Raw genomic sequence first — 18,271 nt, 5'->3', positions numbered from 1 at the left:
CGCACCACGTGCAGTCATGAGGGAACGAGACGACCTCCTTGACTCTACTTCGAATGAACAGCCTGTCAGCCAGCGCATGACTGCACGTGGCGCGATGAGACTTACGCACCTAACAGCTGATATGGATACTCATGCATACCTACCTACCTACCTACCTACATACATACATACATATAACACGTCTCTTTCAATTGCCACCAATGAGCAAAATGTTTTTCCCATTGCTACCTTAGAATAATAATGTACTTGGAAGAGAATTTGATGCAGCTCACAGTTTTCTTCTTCATTACTTTCCTGAACCATTTATTTGCTCATTAATGTCTATGTAGATTCTATAAAGGCCTAGTTGAGAACTGTTCTGCTGATGAAAGAGCATAAGAATCCCAAAATAGTTTAATCCTTTGTCATCACTTCGTCAGATGAATTCATGCAAAAATACTTTTCTATCTTATGTGATAACAGTGGAGTCATTGCTGCAGCATTTGGTTCTTCTATGCTTGCACAGAGACAAATTAAATCCGACAGGAATGATGTCTCATGGACTTTGCTGTCACTTGAAAGGCTGGCACAAAGTGGGTAGCAGAGAAAACAGAAAGCCGGTACTTTTAGGACATTGCTTACGCCTCTTAAATTCGCTTTTTGATAGTAACAATCAAATCAGCAATATAATTTGAATAAGTTTTATGGTAGACATTTATAACATCTGCTTCTCTTGTTCTCTCCTTAAATAGATTTTTCAAAATATTTTTCTGTACTGTAAAACAGCTTTTTATGCTTATGAATATGCAAAGGTGTGTTGTTATCATTATTATTGTTCATTCCTTTTATACTTTTTGGCATGCAGTGAATATATTTTGTGTTATTATAATGTTTTTTCCCCATTTATATTGTGCTCATTTCAAAGCTGCCAAGCAGTTTTTCTTACTACTTTTAGAAGCTGTAATTGTGGAACAATTAGTGCAAGAATTCTGTTCTGAGATAGAGCTAAAATTTTGTCCAAGGGGGTGTACATTTCCATGTTTATTACTAATATAGTTAAATTTGAGCAAAAATTATTTCTTTCTAATAGCAGATGTTCACTCTGTATTACTCATTAGTTCATATATGAGATATAAACTGAATCAGAATATGTGATATTTATTTATAATTTAATTATGAATTACATAATTTACATATACTACTAAACCAGAGACAAAACAGAAAGTTTGCTTTAATATATAGAAGAATTATAAGAGGCTACAATCAGAGACACAGTTGTTAAATTAATACACAAATACTAACGTCTTACTGTTGGGATGGCACATTAGGAGCAGAAGGAGATTTGCCCTTTGATTCTTATCACCCTCTGATACATTGTTTTTTACCAGATTTTTGTCCTGGAAGTTGATTCCTTCTAAATGTTACTTTGAAAGATTGATATGCTTTGTTCAGAAATAACTCAGTCTCATGTTGCTAAGAAAAGAAAGTATTTTGTAGCTCACAGGAATCATTTATCCCAGTATAGTTTATAGGATGCCTTGGGAAATGATTATTTTTGTTCTGGCCTTTTTATAAATGCTGTTAAAATGAATAATTTTAAATTTATTTTGCAAGGCTAAGCTCGATCTCCAGAGTCTTCACTTTACCTTTATTGTTAAAACTATGTTTTGGGGGTGTATTTGGAGGGGGAAAAGCAAAGCATTCTGAACGTTTGTCTTTCTCTCTTTCTCTCTCTCTCTCTCTCTCTCTCTTTCTCTCTCTCTCTCTTTCTCTCTCTCTCTCTCTCTTTTGTTTTATTTCTTGCTCCTCTCAGGCTTTGAAAGTTCTTCATCTGGAATTTCAGGTTGGAGATTCTCGCAGTGGCTTCTAAGCCAGTGACCAAAGCTGTCAAAGCATGCTGGTGCCAAGCTGTCAGATGATGCAGATAGCCAGGCCAATAGTAGTGCTCCTGTGCTTCCTACTTTGTGCTGAAGCTGAAAGTAAGACTTCTTTCTCTCTTTTTTGTACCCCTATTGAATAAACCCAGAACAAAACCCCAAAGTCCTAGGCTGGTCATAATGAACAGTTTTGTTATATTTTATTTATAACTTTATATGGCATTAAAGAAAGTTAAAAAATTAGACATTAAAAAATTAGAAGGATAAAAAATAAATTACGTGTAAGTAAACATTTTCAAATATCAGCAATGTTATAGTTTTCCAGTTCACTATGAACTTGTTGTAAATAATTGAATACATTATATTGCACTATTAAGCTCTAAGCTAAGAATAAATATGAAAGTCCATGTTCAATACAGTATAAATTACTGAGTAAAACTATAAACAATTTAAAATTCCATCCATAGTACTAAGAATCTATTTACATACCTTGTAAAATTGAAATGTAGCTTCTGTCAATGTATATAATACAAAATTCTGTTTTGGATATGCAATACATTTGTGAATAAAGTTATAGCCTATAAATGCTTTCCAGTTTGAGTTGAATCCTATGTAGTATTTATTATGAGCAAAGATTCTGGACATCAAAACATCCTCACACAGCTTGGTTAGACATTCTTCCAGACAGGAGATCAAATGACATTTCCAGTAAAAAAAGTATTTTAATCCTTGCAGCAGTTACAATACTTAGTATTAATTAAATTGTGAAGGAATAGTTTGTTGGCATATTTAGAAGGTTTCTGATAAAGCTCTTTGGACTTCATCTTGAGGCACGGTAGGATTCTCCTTGTCTCTCAGCCAGGGTTTGAAAGGGTTATCTACAGACTTTCTAATTTATTTTATTTGCTCTTACGCACTTGGGAATTCCCACTATTCTTTATTTGTGGGAATAAAAGTAGTCAAGTGTAACAAAATTGTGTAGTCAGAATAAAACCTTACTGTACTTACCAGAAGACAAACATCACTTAGTTTTATTAGGCACTTTTCAATTCCTTGGATATTTTCTTTTTGAGTTTTGGAAAACAAGCGGTGCAATGTCGAGGCCAATTAAAATTCCAGGTCCTTTGTGTCTGTCACAGCAGCTGTTCCAGTGTATTATTTCTAACAGCTGTTGTGAGATATACTATTTGAACAAATCAAGCAGAACTGACAAAACTGAGGCTGGGTTGTGGAGTGTGAAGACTTCTGTGTAATGTAGCACCTACTGTAGGTTCTAAGTCTAGGACTACTATAGAGTTTTGGGCAATTAGCTTGCCAATTAATTAGAAGATGAGATCTCCTTTTTAATGAGAAATTCATTAGATTTGCTTTGTTTACACATGTTCTTCTTCAAACTATAATCTTGGTTTTTCAATGAACAATGGAAATATGTAAGGTGGGGTAAGAAGCTGCTTGACGGAGTTTGTTGACACACTGGGAGACAGGTTTGCTTATGTTAACTGCAGGGCCAGTTGATCAAGCAGTATTTTCCTGTATCTTTCTTGAAGTGGTTACTGTATTAATACATGCTCTTTTTTTCTAGGACTTTATCATATTAAGTGGAAGCTTGTGAATCATTTAAATTCTCTATAGTAAAATAATATTTTGTGAATAAAATTACTAACAGAAATCTAGCATCCTGATTGTAATTTTTCCCAGGGATTTTGATTTTGGAATAATTCCAAATATAAGGTTTCATGGGAATCACTTAAAGAACTAAACTGAAGATTCAATTTTTTTACAAGTACAGTAGTGATCAGAACACGTTAAAAGTTGGTGTTCAGAATAGTAATTGTTGACCTCATATCTCTAAAAATTAGGAACTATAGTGTGCTATTACTTCATTAAATTAATTTTAATGAATGAATGTGTGGAGACTTAAATTACGGCCACTCTGCTAAGATTGTCATTTTTACTTATTGCCAATAATTTCCTGTAAGTCAGTTATTATAACGTAGTTTGAAGCTAGGTTTTAAAGTATCCCTTCAAATATCGAAACCTATGTGATAGACTGTAATTTAATTTTGTATTTAACTACATAGTATTGTTTATAAACAAAAAAGTGTTTGAAATAACTTTGTTCTTTTGGGAAGCTCTTTCCCTAGTATAACAATGGGAAAGTGAATTAAATTTCTAAAAGAACAAAATTGTACATGTGTATGGATCAGTGACAGTAAAATGTTGGTCCTATTCCAGATAGTTAATGACCAGCTGGAATGCTTATGCGTAAGGTGAAACCAAAGACATTTTTAACACTTCTACCAGTATATAATTATCTCTGATATAGCACATTTATGCAATTATACATTTTAAAAGTGTATAATTTTAAAAGTGGAGACAAAAAGGTAAAATTTATTCTTAAAGGACTATTTTTAAAACTTTTTACTTTTCAAATTTTAAATGAGAATGCCATGGACTCATTGGATAAAACTTTGTAAAAATGAGAGTGAATTAATCCTGCTTTTTTTAAGGAGATTTAAACTTTGCTTATCAAATTATGTAGATTTTTTCCTTTCCTTTTTATCAGAACTTTGAATATAGAGAATATATTGTGTTGAGAACCACCATCAGACTTAAACAGGAAATGTTATAACAAAGTACTTTAGGACTTTTATTTTATTTGCAAGTTATTTTCAAAGTTTTGTTACATTTTATTAAAACAATAATAATAACAACAAATGGCTATTGCCTATTGTGAGTTCTAACTGGCTTTTTTTTAATTCCCGTAACATATTTTTAGGAGAATTATAGACTAGTTGATAAAACTAGCCAATTTAAGACTATTAGGTAGTTCTGGGTTGATAGTTTTTCATTAAATATTTCTTTGTGAAATATTTCATTTATTTGTTTTGTTGGTGGTCGTAGGAACAAAAAACAACTAGATCAGGGCCAAATAATATCTTAGCCCAGATTTTTATTTGTCACAGAGGCCAAGTAGATATAGGTGATGTGATTACACATCCTCCTACACCTAGTATTTGGAGCCAAACTGGCCTCTGCTTGGAGATAATATTAGGTCTTCAGTATTGACAGGTCTACTATAAATTTTTCTAATCTGTTTTAAAACCCTCCAAGTCATTGGTTATAATCATTTTTGAGGTAATTAATTATTATATTAATTCATATAAATAAATGGCCTTTATAAAAGAGTATTTCCCCCCCTCTATTTTACATAGCCTTCCTTCCTTGAAAGACTCCAAATTCTAGTTCTTCTTTGCTTTCTTCATATTTGTCTTACTTTATATATGTCAGTCATGTCTTTCCTCAGTTGCCTTGTTTCTAAACTGAAGAGTCCCAAACACATTAGCCTTTTCTTGTAGGTGTCCAAGCCCACAAAATCCTCTGGTTAGTCCTATTGTGCAATAGTTCCAGCTATATTATATCTGTCTATAACTATTCACCTTACTGCATTATGGACCACTATAGTTTCCTGGTGGTTTTCAAAGGCAGACCCCTGTAAAGCATATTGTACTATAGTAGGTAACTAGGACATGATTGAACATGTTTACGGTCTCTCATCCAGGAATGGTTGTGAATGGAACATAAGATGGGATTGTGCAAAAATCTTCCTGACCTTAATATACGGTCATCCAGCAAGAGCTGAGGGACCAAGAGGAGCCTAAGTCACCAGTGCTGTCTAGGGAAATGTGGTCCTGTGTAGAACCAAAAATGGAAAGTCCCTAGAACCAGAGGCCCTAAAACTGAATGGCCACTTGATCTTACGAGGATTGAGTCAAAGTTTATGTTTCCTCATCCAGAACTCCATAGACACTTGGAGTTACTCCATGTCAGCCACTCCACAGCATGGAATTAGCCACTATGTCATCTCATCCAGATATTCCGTAGCCTTCAGACACTAGGAAAAAATCCAGCTGCTGTAGGGTGGCGATGTTTGGGTGTCATCAGCCTTTTGATGGTACCTGATCCCATAATCAAGGTTTCATAAAGATGTTAAATAAGATTAGAGAGAAAATAGTTCCCTGGAGAACCATACAATACAGAGGCCCTGGCCTAGATTTCACCTTTCCTACTATCATTGACTGAAATTGTCATAAATGAAAGAGAAGAACCAATGTAACACCATACCCACCCACCCTCTCTTAAATCTCAGACTGATTCAGAAAGTTACTATGAACATAGTGTAAAAAGTCATAGATTAAGGGGTAGGACAGATATACTACCTATATCCTGGACCCACCAGAAGTAATCAGAAAAGATGATCAATGCTATCTCAGTGCTGTATCCCAGTATGAAACACATCCAGATACCTTCTCCAAGAAGAAAGTTTGGAGACAAGACAAAATTGACTATTATTGGACCCCGTGAAGGATTTTTTTTTGAAAAGGGGACTCTCTAAGGGCTGGAATTACAATATTCTACTTCAAAGAAGCATTTGCCATCACTTATATCCAATTGTAGGTTATCTCCTGGGAGACCATAATCAACCAGGAGGGAAACAGATTCTGATTCCACAAGGTGAATTAATTTAATATACATACAATATTGAGGACTATGTCTACTCTCTTCACACTAAAAAGTTTCTACTCATCCCAAATAACTACACCAGACCATGCCCCAGTCATCACCAAGGGATCTGCACAGCCAGAGTCTTCACTCTGAGTGAAATTCAGTGTTTTATCAAACAGATGACTAGAGTAGTTTCCATATATCTTGTAGATGCTCCTCCAGTTCTTCCTCCTCTAGTAATGAGTTACTATAACCAAGAGCACTGGACAATTATTGGAAGACAAGAGGAGAAGAATAATTACATTTTACTGTTCTTATTGCCATGGCACAGAAGATCCTTAAAGAAAGGATCTTAACCTTTCGTGTTCGGTTGGATTGAATCCTTATTTTTCTCTAGCAGTGGATCTTTTTTGCTTTTCATTTTCCAAAGCTCTTCAGAGAACAAGGGAGATCCACATAATCTATGAACAGAAATAGGCTGCATAGGCATAATTTGACCCAAGGACATGGATTCCTCCTCATGCCAGGCAATAATCAAGAACCTCCAAAAATAATATTTTTCTTACAGAAAAGCCAGTAAACACACAAGAAAATACAAATACATATATATCATACCTGCCCTTTCTTTTGGTAGAAACATCACAGAAAATATGGCTGGAGGAAGAGACACAGAAATGGGGAAAGTGAAAGGCACTTGTATTGGATAGGGAAGGAAAAAGGAAAGGAAGGTCAAATCTGGATGCGGATCAGAGAAGGGGATGATGTAACCTCAGAAATGGAAAGAAAATGACCTTGTTTAAGAATTACAACAAGAATTCAGTCAACATTAGATTACCTGAAAACAGCCAATTGTCTGTCTAATATAGAAGCTTTTCCATCAGTGATAACAATTTATTTCCATTTCCATCTATTCATGTAGTAACCTAGCAAATATAAGATGATACCATTCCTTCTCCTAATTCTTAAGTATTTTTTTTAAAAAATGTTGAGTAAATATGAATTTAAATTCCTTAAAACTGAACTTTAAAAAAGTTATTTTTAAAAGTTGGATTCTAAAAATTTAATTTAAGGTATTTAAATGAAAGTTGCAGCAGTTAGAACATCTCAATTAATCAAATAGTCAACAGCCACCAAAAAAATGAAGGAAGCAAAAGTGTAAATAGAACATTAGCAGACTGTATCTGTTTGGTGAGTAGCCTCTAAAAAACTTAGTAAGGAAGATACCAGATATGTAGAGAATTCCATAATGAGGAACCAGTCACAACTCTTTGACACATAGTTGTCTGCTCAGTTATCAGCCAGGCAGCAGTAATTTTGTGTGGTAATCATTCTCATTATCTTTTTTTGTTGAAATATTATCTGTGAAAAAGCAAGACTTCTAACAAGGTTTTATTGTTTTTCAAATCAATAAAACCTGTTTAGAAGTCTTGATTTTTCACAGAATGTTTGTCTGTGTGTGTGTGTTTGTGTGTGTGTGTGTAGAGGGGGGAGTTAAGTGAATTCAAGCTATTCACTTTGTTCACTTTTCTATATCAGCAGGGAAACAATAAAGTCTTTCTCATATTACCAATTTTTTCAGTAACTTATTGAAGAGTAGAAATCTGGTATGTATGTGGCCAGCACAAAATCATACTATGTTTCCCTTTTATCTTGTTGTCATATCTCATATTTCCATCCAAATTCTGCCACATATCTTTCCAGTTCCAGTAAACAAGCTAGTAATAATAAAAGGCAGCTTTACTTGCAAAAATACCTCTAAGATCCTCAAACACGAACATGGCCTATCCCAAGTCCTTAGAAGGACTTGAAAGGAGGCTAAAATCCTAAATCCAGGCTGAATATCCGGCTGACTCCTATGACTTATAAAAGGGGAAAAGTAATGGCAATTTTAAAACCTCAACCTTTTATACAAAGAATAAACTAGTTGCACAGCCACCCCATAAATCATATATATACTGTATATTAGCATTCTTCTAGTTGTAACATCTAAATGTGCAGCATTACGCTTTTCAACATTTTAAACCTCCTTTTCAACATTTTTTCCTCAGGTACTAGCATTTGTAGTGTTTTTGAGATCTTAGTGTCAACTCTGCAACGAACCTGGCTGAAGCCATCTTGCTTGTTTTTGGTTGCCACAAGAATGGGACGAGGGATGGGGAGTTTTATGCTAGTCTAAACAGTTCTCTGTCCTGTGGCAACCAAGGTCATTTTTGTTCATTAGACTGGGAGCTGAGCCTTATGTTAGAAAGCCCGCCAAACAATTCTATTGGGAAACTTAGTTGATTGCATAGTTTCTGGGGTGGGAAGTTTAACTTTGTAATAATGTAACTTTTTGGAGGGAACTTTAGTCTTGGTTTCACTTTTGACCATGCCAATACTTTATAGCCAATAAACATGTTTTTAGAGGAAAACTCAAGCTCCAGAATTCTGTTTTAGTTGGTTTCATCAGTCAGAACCATGACACTTAGTATTGTTCCTTAAAATCTGAAATTCTCCTCCTAAAGTTACCTTATTTCAGTTTATTTTAAATAATTTCATTCTTTTTTCCCAATGTTTAATTCCATTTACTATGCTAGAGATCTATTTAGCCCTTTCCACTCCCAAAAATTTTCCATCAAAGCCATTTTCATTTTTATGCCTTTTATTGTTAATTGATCCTTACTTTTTATTATTCTTTAAATATATCTTTGTTTTTGTCTTTACACATTACAAAATATCCTTTCATTACCATTTTTTCTGCAGCTGTTTTCATGTATATCTTAAACTACATCTGTTTGTATTTTCAGCCTCTTTCTTTGTATCATTTAATAAACCATCCATGTTAATAACTTCTGGTTTATATAATTCCATGTGTTTTGTGGCACGCTGCAGCAAAAAATATTAAAAAGTAAATCATTTGACATGTACACTTCTATAATCATTACTGGGTCTTGATACATGGAGTGTTTGCTTATTAACTGAATAGCCATCTAACACTACCCAACTGCCATATCAACATATTTCTTAAATTATCTTGATAGTCTAGTGAAGCCTTGCAAAGTGTTAGGTAGTAAAATAATGTATTAATAGTTTAAACTGATTATTAGAAGAGAATAAACTATGGCCAAATATACTATGAATGTGCTTCCCTGAATCCTTTCCACATCGTCTTGTCTTTGAGTAATTCATTTGATTGGGCAAAGCCACTGCAATTTCCAAATTTGTCTGAACATCTTCTAAAAAAATATGTATGTATAATGTTGCCCAGGCCTCTTCATACGCTTCCCCCCCAAATTAATATGTCCCTACTGCTTCTCATGCAAATATAATTCAGCTGGGCAGGGCAGCTTAATTACTGTAGTGATTCAAGCCTCTAACCCAGACACGTCAAACTCGCAACATCACGCGATGTCGTGCGACGTCTCAGAGTTTTTTCCCCATTGCTGGCAATGGGGTGGGCGCGGTTTCCTTGTGAGGCGTCTGGCCCGTGGGCCGGCAGTTTGACACCCCTGTTCTAACCTTTGCTTTCCTTAGTACTGCCAAAATATTTATTTTCACTTTTACATTGAAAATTGTAACTTGCTGTTCTTTTCTGGCGGGGAGGAAGTCACTAGGGTGCTCAATTTAATCTTCTCAGAAAAGCATCAATAAAGATGAAATTTATGTAGTGTTCAGGAAAAATAACTTGTTCTATTTTTTTTCTTCTTTTAAAGCATAGACGTTTGGATTTATGATTCCTCTTCCTGAAATTATCTCATCATCAGGGATCTAATTTTCAAATTGCATGCTAATTACTAAGCCTGTAGAAAAAAAAACCTGACAAAAACTAACATGATTTGCTCAATTGTCTTAGTACATCAATCATTGAGGACATATTTTTTTTCAGGATGGCATAGTATGTAAATACAATACAGCTAGGTCTGATCAGAGATGGGCATAAAAACTTCTGAGTTAAAATTAACACCTTCTGCACATGAAAGTTTTCATTTATAACCGCACATTTTTTAAAAAACCATGCTAATTTCTCCTGCAGTTTCTTTTTTCATCAAATAACAATTTATGTATATACATTTTGATATTCAGTGAATAGACCAATGGTCACTGTTGATCACAGACTATTAAAAATACTGACATGCATTCTGGGAAGAGCTGAAGAGAACGGCTGAACTCTGGAAAACTATTTCATGAAATTTGAGTCTCCGTCAGATGATACATCCAGTTCATCTGAGAGAGTTTTCCATGCCTATCTTCAGTGCTTCTCTCCTAAAACAGAATGTAGAAGCCAAGCAACTGGAGCAGTAGAATGGCCCAGTATACAGGTAGTCTTTGACATATGACCACACTTGAGCACAAAATGTGAGACATTTGTTAAGTGAGTTTTGTCTCATGACTTTTCTTGCCACAGTTGTTAAGTGAATCACTGTAGTTAAGTTGTTAAGTGAATATGGCTTCCCCATTGACTTTGCTTGTCAAGGTTACAAAACTGATCACATGACACTGGGACACTGCATATTTGAGTGCCTAAATTCTTTTTGCTGAGTTCAAACCAGGGAATGTGAGAATATTAGTATACAGTTGAAAAGATTATCCTGTGTTACTAACTTGTTGAACTGTTCAAAATTACAAATCAGCTCCTGGATGTGATTTCTTTGGTAGCTTTTTTGTTCATATTTCTCAGGTTCATATATAACAGTTAATTTTTAAAATATTCTTGTGTTATCTGTAATTAGGATAACAGTACAGTATTTGGTGCAACAATGTATGGAAAAGAAAGCTTTTGGAATATATAACTTGCAAAGAAGCTTGTCTCATAATGAATTTGAATAGACATGATTCCATGTGTTTATATTAATATATGCATCACATCCATTATACTCATTCCAGTTTACTTATTGCTTTGGGGGGGAAAAACTGCTTCAGAATTCTTCAGTTCAGCTATTGATGCTTGTTACTTTTCAAAACATTTATAAATTGTAATCTCTTGTTTAATTTTTTACATTAAGTAATATGACTCGATAGCTATGTACAGGACCTGGCATTGCCCAGTTTTGTGCCCAATGTTTAGTATTAGAATTCTGGAACATAATTTTAGTGCTGCTCTGACAACTGACAAGTTTAATGAATTTAGTATTGATGGCAAAGTGAAGATGGTGAAGAGATATAGAGAGTTTAAATAAAGATGGACAGTGTGGCTGGAAAAATAAACAGAGATTAATCCTAGGGATGACGGCAGTAACAAACTTAAAGAAGATCATGAAAGATAAGGACATTTCAATGACAATAGAGATCAGAATAGTAGAACTGTAGGTTTTCCAGTGGCAATATAAGTCTATGAAAGCTGAACACTGAGAAATTGAGAGAAGGAAAAAAGATGTCTTTGAATTTATAGTTGTGAAAATAGTTAATAAAAGTGCTTTGAGCTGCAAGAAAAAACAACCAACAGACCAGGACCAAATCAAGTCTGAATGCAAAAGTTCTTACATGGCTACTAGCAAACAGCCTGAGACATTACCAGAACATGGAAGTAATGCCTTTTGCCCAAAAGTGGCTGACTGCCAGCTCATTGATCAGATAGGAACTAAAAAGAGGGACAATATCTTAAACCTTAGATTTCACTATAAGTAGACTTTGCTTTTGATGCTTTCCCATGCATTTATTGGGAGCAGAGTTCAATTCCACATTGCTACCAGTGTTATCATGTAGCTATTATGTATTGATTTGTAGCTGTTGGATTCATTTATTTTATGATATTTACTAAAAAGGCCACAAAGGCAGAAGAATTTACTGAGGAAGATTCAATTTAGGCAGCAAGTGGAAAAATATCAAATGGAGACCTCTATGAAGAGTCAACAAGGGGTGGTTCTCAAACACTAGAGACAATTCTCAAAATATTTTTAAAAACAAAGATGCTTCCTATGTGAACTGGATGAGGTAGAGCATTCAAATGAAAAAGTATAGAAAGCGTGAATTGTACCAGACTGGAAATGGCAAAATTAAGTGAAAATTTATAAAAGTTGGTGAGAATTATATTATATTATATAATATAAACATGTAAAATGTGTGTGTGTGTGTGTGTGTGTGTGTGTGTGTGTGTGTGTGTGTTCATAAGTAGTTTTTAATTCAGAATTCTGGAGAGCAGCTTTAACTCATATTTAAAGAGATAGTAGAGCTGTTAATTTGCTGAAGAAGGAACATCTCCCCAACCATTAGGTGATTATAGAGCACCAAGGAACATCAATTCTTCAGTGATGGCAACAAAAATCTTAAATATTTCAAACTCAGATCAGCCATTGCAAGACCTGGAAGGACAATATTGTTGACAGTGTTATTTGAAATTAGTGAACTCTTGAGAAGGAAATTAAACTTTATTTATGAACCTTATTATCAACCAATTATTTCCCTTCCTGGGATGGATAGAACTTCAACTACACATGTCACTGGCCAATTGATAAGCCTCTGATAAAACTGAGATTTCAGTGAATCTCTTCAGGGAGTATTCTTGATATCACTAGGTTTTTTTAGGAATGTGAGAAAGTAACTTAATATTTCATGTATTTATGTATTTTTGTAATTAAAACAGACATTTTGAAATATACAAAGTACTTAGAAGAAAATTTGACTGTTTAAAATGACATTTCACTTACATTGAAATGTATTAAACTAGCAATATTATAGGGTGTCATATCAACTTTATTTTCATTTGTCGGGTTAAATATATTAATTGTATTATAATTTAACTTAATTTGTCAAATTAAAACTAAAAGCTACTGAAATATGAAAATTGAATAACTGTTGCTTAGATTAAATGATTCATTGGGATTCATTTATATTCAGCTACGATTATTAAAACTATTTAATTTTAAATTGTTTATTAAAAGCAGATGTAATCATTGTGATTATCAAACTCATTACACTAGTTTAACTGCAGATTATAAACCATGCTGATATTTAAAAATGAAGTAGGCATTCTTGCTATTTAGCAAAGTTGGCAGCACAATTAAAAAATTGTTATGAGTTTGTGAATCAAATGTATTAATTTTTAATTTGATACTCTAGCTAGAACCACAAATAGTTGGAATATGGTACTATTCATATCTGACCATTTATTAACATAAACAAAACTATCCATAGGTTTTATTGATTCTGTAGTAGGTTTTTATAAATATTTATTAAGGAAAGCAGATGTTCGTAATAAATTTAAAATAAAAAATTCAAAGTGATTTGGTTGTAAAATTGGGAGTAAAGAGAAATTTGATGGAATTATGAAATTGATGGAAATTTATGGGAAGAATTGAAAGAAGGTGAGTTCCTTTTTCCTTAATCTCCCCTGCAGATTAAGCTGTAATCATGAATGCACCTCAACATTTCAATATTACAAACTCAAAATAAACTGCATGAATTCTAGACGCTTCAAAGCCAGAACAGTTTGGCCATTCCAAGAGGCCCTTGTAGCTTATGTCTGATATGTAGGGAATTGTGACTTTTTATTCCCTTATCTGGGTCCAGAAACTAACACAGGAGGGCTATAGATAATCTCTGCCCCTATAGTTGCTGTAATGACATCAGCTTATGTGGATGTCCTTATGTTCAGCATGGCATGTGAAGAAGGAAAGTCTCTGTGGGTCTCATCTGTTGCTGCAATATGACAATCATAGATTGACATATTTTGTGCAACCTCCCATTTGCTGTAGAGAATAATGGGATTTGTCAGGACAATTTGAAGTGTCAACCCTCCCAGGTAAACCAGGCAAGAAACATGACTAGATGAAATAATTCTATGTTATTGTATGTTAACAGAATTTTTCAAAGCTGTAAGTACAATCTTCTTGCCACTTCTAATTGATCCATTAGGGTGGGTCCTTCCTAAGTTTCTTCCCCTTACCATTCAGCCACTGGGGCTTCTGCCTCTCTTGTCTGATTTTTCCCTGGGCAGCATCTCTTTCTTTCTTTCCTCAAGATCATTCACACATTCCACTATAGAAATCATGCAATGGCCTATGATGGAAAGGAAAGCACTCAAAATTTCTGTTCCATGAAAATTTGGCCTGCCTTTATATCTGTCGGTATCTGTCATATCATCTATTCATACCACATTGGATTATATTCGTAGTTTGCCATATTAGGTTTGTTTTGGTTGCATTAAGTTCCAAGATATTAAAAAAATAGTCCCCAAAATAATTATAATTCATTGATATATCCTTGGCCATGTTGATTAAGACTAGTAAAATACAGAAAACGATGGCTAGCAGTAAGTCATTTTTGGTTTTCTCACAGGCCCATTTTATCTTTATTGGAAAATCTAGATTGAACACAAGAGAACAATAAAATAAAGCAGATAATTTTTTTTTAGTGATCATTGGATTTTTTTTGGTGTTAATATGGTAGGTCTGTTTCTCTTCAGTCTTTTCTCCTACAAAGATCCTAAAGGCTGCTCTTGATTATTTAAGACATAGTAGTTAACTGAATCTCTTGTTTTGGTTTCATGAGTGCAAAAATACTTGAGTCTATGACAGAAAAAAAACGTTTAGCTTCTTAGGTCCAATAATCCTTGTAGCCACAGTTGATAATAACACTGTGTTGAAGATTCCTTGCATAAAAAACTTTAGTGGGGGGTATTAAAAAAGAAAGTGTTGAAAGGAATTTTAATCAATACATTTTCCATTCATTCCATTTTGTCTCATTTGTACAGGAGCAGTGGTGTCAAATGGAGAAAATGTTTCACAAAATAGTAACAAGAATCAATCAACAAAACCTATTAATGTTTGAATAACCCTTCCCTTCCACTCCCCACATATTAAATTTCCTTAACTTAAAAATAATTTCACCTAGTGTCTCATTCTTAACTAAACCCATAGATTTTGAGCTGATTCTCATCCAAAAGATTATTCATAACTACATTCTTTACCCCTCAGCTTATAAAAACAGTACTCTTCAAGACCACATCCATGAAACTGGAACATACCTAATAGATTACAAAATTTTCTTCTGATTGTTGTCCTAATTGTCATACTGATTAAATCAATAATTCATTTGACTGACCTCTTCCCTAGCAAACAGTTCTTTTGTTTTTGTTTTGCAGACCTAGTATTGTAAGCTTTCATTTCAGTTTTGTGCAGTTCCTCACTGTGAAATGGTGTTTCTACAAACATGAATTCACAGCCAGATGCTGTTCCTGGCATTCACTAAAGCAGCACCAGAAGGATTATAGTAACCCATGGACATGTACTTTCTTGAAAACTGTTGCTGATGAGTTGTGCTTCAGTGAACTAGAAACAACAGTAACTAGATTGTGGCTAATTAACACTGACCCATACCAGGACATTTTTTTGTAGTAATATCATTGATCCTTTTCCTTTTTTAAAATATTCATACTTAAGATATTTAGTTGCTTTTTATTCCCCCCCCCAGTTTGCTGCCTCACCCATGTTTCCATTGCTTCTACCTTTCTCAACTTTTTCCCCTATTGTATTTCCCATAATTTTCCTCTCTTAACAATCTGTAGAGAGAATTGGGGTTTGGATTAACATTTTTTGTGAACATTTAAGTTAGATATTTCAGTTTTATTAATAGTATATAAAAGTAGTAAAATATTGTGGGAGAGGAAAGAAATAGGTAAAGGTAAAGGTTCCCCCGCACATGCGTGCTAGTCATTTCCGACTCTAGGGGCCGGTGCTCATCTCCGTTTCAAAGCCAAAGAGCCAGCGCTTGTCCGAGGATGTCTCCATGGTCATGTGGCCGGCATGACTAGATGCCAAAGGCGCACGGAACGCTGTTACCTTCCCACCGTAGTGGTCCCTATTTTTCTACTTGCATTTTTACGTGCTTTCGAACTGCTAGGTTGGCAGAAGATGGGACGAGTAACAGGCGCTCACTCTGTTACGCGGCACTCGGGCTTCGACCCGCCAAACTGCCGACCTTCTGATCAACAAGCTCAGCGTCCCAACCCACTGAGCCACCGCGTCCCTGTCAGGAAAGAAATAGAACAATGCAAATAGCACAAATAGTCTTTATATGGAATAAATATTTTTTTTGTTTGTTTTCATTAGCTGAAATTACACTGTAAAAGGTAGCATGGTTTTGAATACATTCAATTCCTTCTTGCTTTACTCTTTATGTCTCAGGAATGTTCCTTTAAGAGGATGTACATAGGAATAAGCCAGACACTCTTTGTACCCTCTATTTTCATCATTACAACTTCCATAAAATAGAATTGATAAAAGGTTGGTCCAGTAGTACAAATATGATCAAACAGAATGCTTATCTTTGAGCAGAACATTCTAAGGATCTCCCTAAATAAAATAATTGTGTTAGGGTAGTATGTAAAGCATGAATTCTGCAAACTATTTTTTGATAATAATTAAAGAATATTTAGAAAGATAACAGGATTAGAAGGGCAAATTAACCTCCTGCTCCAGCAGACCTTATACCATTTTGGGCAAATGGTTGTTCAGTCTCCTCTTCTTATTTTTTACTTTTATTGTTTTATCAATATATAAAATACAAATAAAAATAAAAACAGGAAATTAAGGAAAGGAAAAAGAGAGGGGGAAAATATGAGTTACAAGGGAAGAAAGAAAAAAGCATTGACTTCTGACTCTTTGTAGCACAGTACAAGATAACAACATTCCAGCCTCAACTTTTTACTTTTACACATTAGTATATAACTAGCCATTTCTATAACAACAAAAATATCTAATAGGCAAAACCAAAGTCAACGTTTCATTTTTTTATCACAAGCACAAAATCCAGAAGTGATATCCAAATAAAAAAAACATAATTAAATATATTGTCTTTGAATAAAACAATCAATTTAACTATTTCTGCTTTATCATCCTTGCTGTGGAAATAATATGTATTTTTCTTTGCATTTAATAATCTTTATAAACTATCATTTATATTTAAAAAATCACTATATTCTTTCAGATTCTTTAATTTTAAAGGGAAAATACTTTTTTCATTCATTTTAAAACTAAACTTTTCTTTAAAAATATTTCTGAAATCAAAACTCTCTAATTGTTTTTTAACTTCCTCTTAACATGCATACCTTAAAAGTTCACTTTTACATTTAGATCACTCCCTCCAAGTTACCCTCATAGAACAATTTTTTTCTTCTTGTATACATCCTTTTTAAAACTAAACTTTCCTTTAAATTAATACATCTTTTTCTTTAACTTTCTCTTAACACAGATACTCTCAAATACACTTTCAACAATATTTTACAAACTTTAGAAATTACTTAATGATATATAAAGGAAAAATACATTTTCAAATTTTAGATTAAGACTTTCTTTCAATTACAAATATCTAACCAATAAAAATCCATCCTAATTCAAATTGACTCATTAAGTTTAAGTCACTCCTTCCAGCTTGTCTTCATGGAATAAAGTCTTTTTCTTCTCTTGAATGTTTGTCAAGTAGTTATAAGCTTTTCTTTTTCTCAAGGATTTCTAAATCTTGTTAATTAATAGCCATAAGGAAAAAAATCCCAAACTTGTCCTTTTAAAAGTTGCAGATTTTCGTGTAGCTCTTCTTTCAACTTTAAACCATCATAATAAGAGTTGATGTCAGGTTTATATTCCAAAGTTGCAATTGACTCCTCTGTATTGTCAGCTACTTGTGAAATTGCCTTGGTGGTTTAGTAACTTTCTACACATACTTGCATCTCTGAAGCAGTTTGAGAAGTTTTGTTTTTTAATATCAGACCATAGCTGATCTATGAACAGATGCATTTTATTTAAAGATTTTTCAAAAAATTTCTAATAATTTGTTCCTCTATCTTCTTAACTCCCTCTTTAGTCAAAGAGTAGCTTTTTTGTAAATCACTTAGAAATTGCTGGCCAATCAGGAATCATAAAAATTACAAAGTTTTAGCTACCCATAGCAAAGTTGACCAAGCTACAAATTAATAAAAAATAATAAACTAAAACCAC

At 33.8% G+C, this 18,271-nt stretch overlaps 1 protein-coding gene across 1 annotated transcript in view; it reads left to right on the top strand.

Moving 5' to 3' along the window:
• Positions 1-1,873: 1,873 nt before the first annotated feature.
• The window catches only part of PTPRD (protein tyrosine phosphatase receptor type D), a gene marked incomplete at its 5' end in the record, with an annotated part of 288,177 nt that continues 271,779 nt past the window's right edge, over positions 1,874-18,271 (top strand). Inside the window, one exon of the mRNA XM_081317525.1 lies at positions 1,874-1,958. Within this exon, the coding sequence (XP_081173651.1) occupies positions 1,874-1,958 (85 nt within the window). The remainder of the gene's footprint in view (positions 1,959-18,271) is intronic.

Source organism: Vipera berus, assembly GCF_964194415.1.
Source record: "Vipera berus genome assembly, chromosome: 2".
Lineage (NCBI taxonomy): Eukaryota > Metazoa > Chordata > Lepidosauria > Squamata > Viperidae > Vipera > Vipera berus.
Note: the sequence above shows the minus strand (reverse complement) of the source record. Positions and strands in the feature narration are given on the sequence as shown.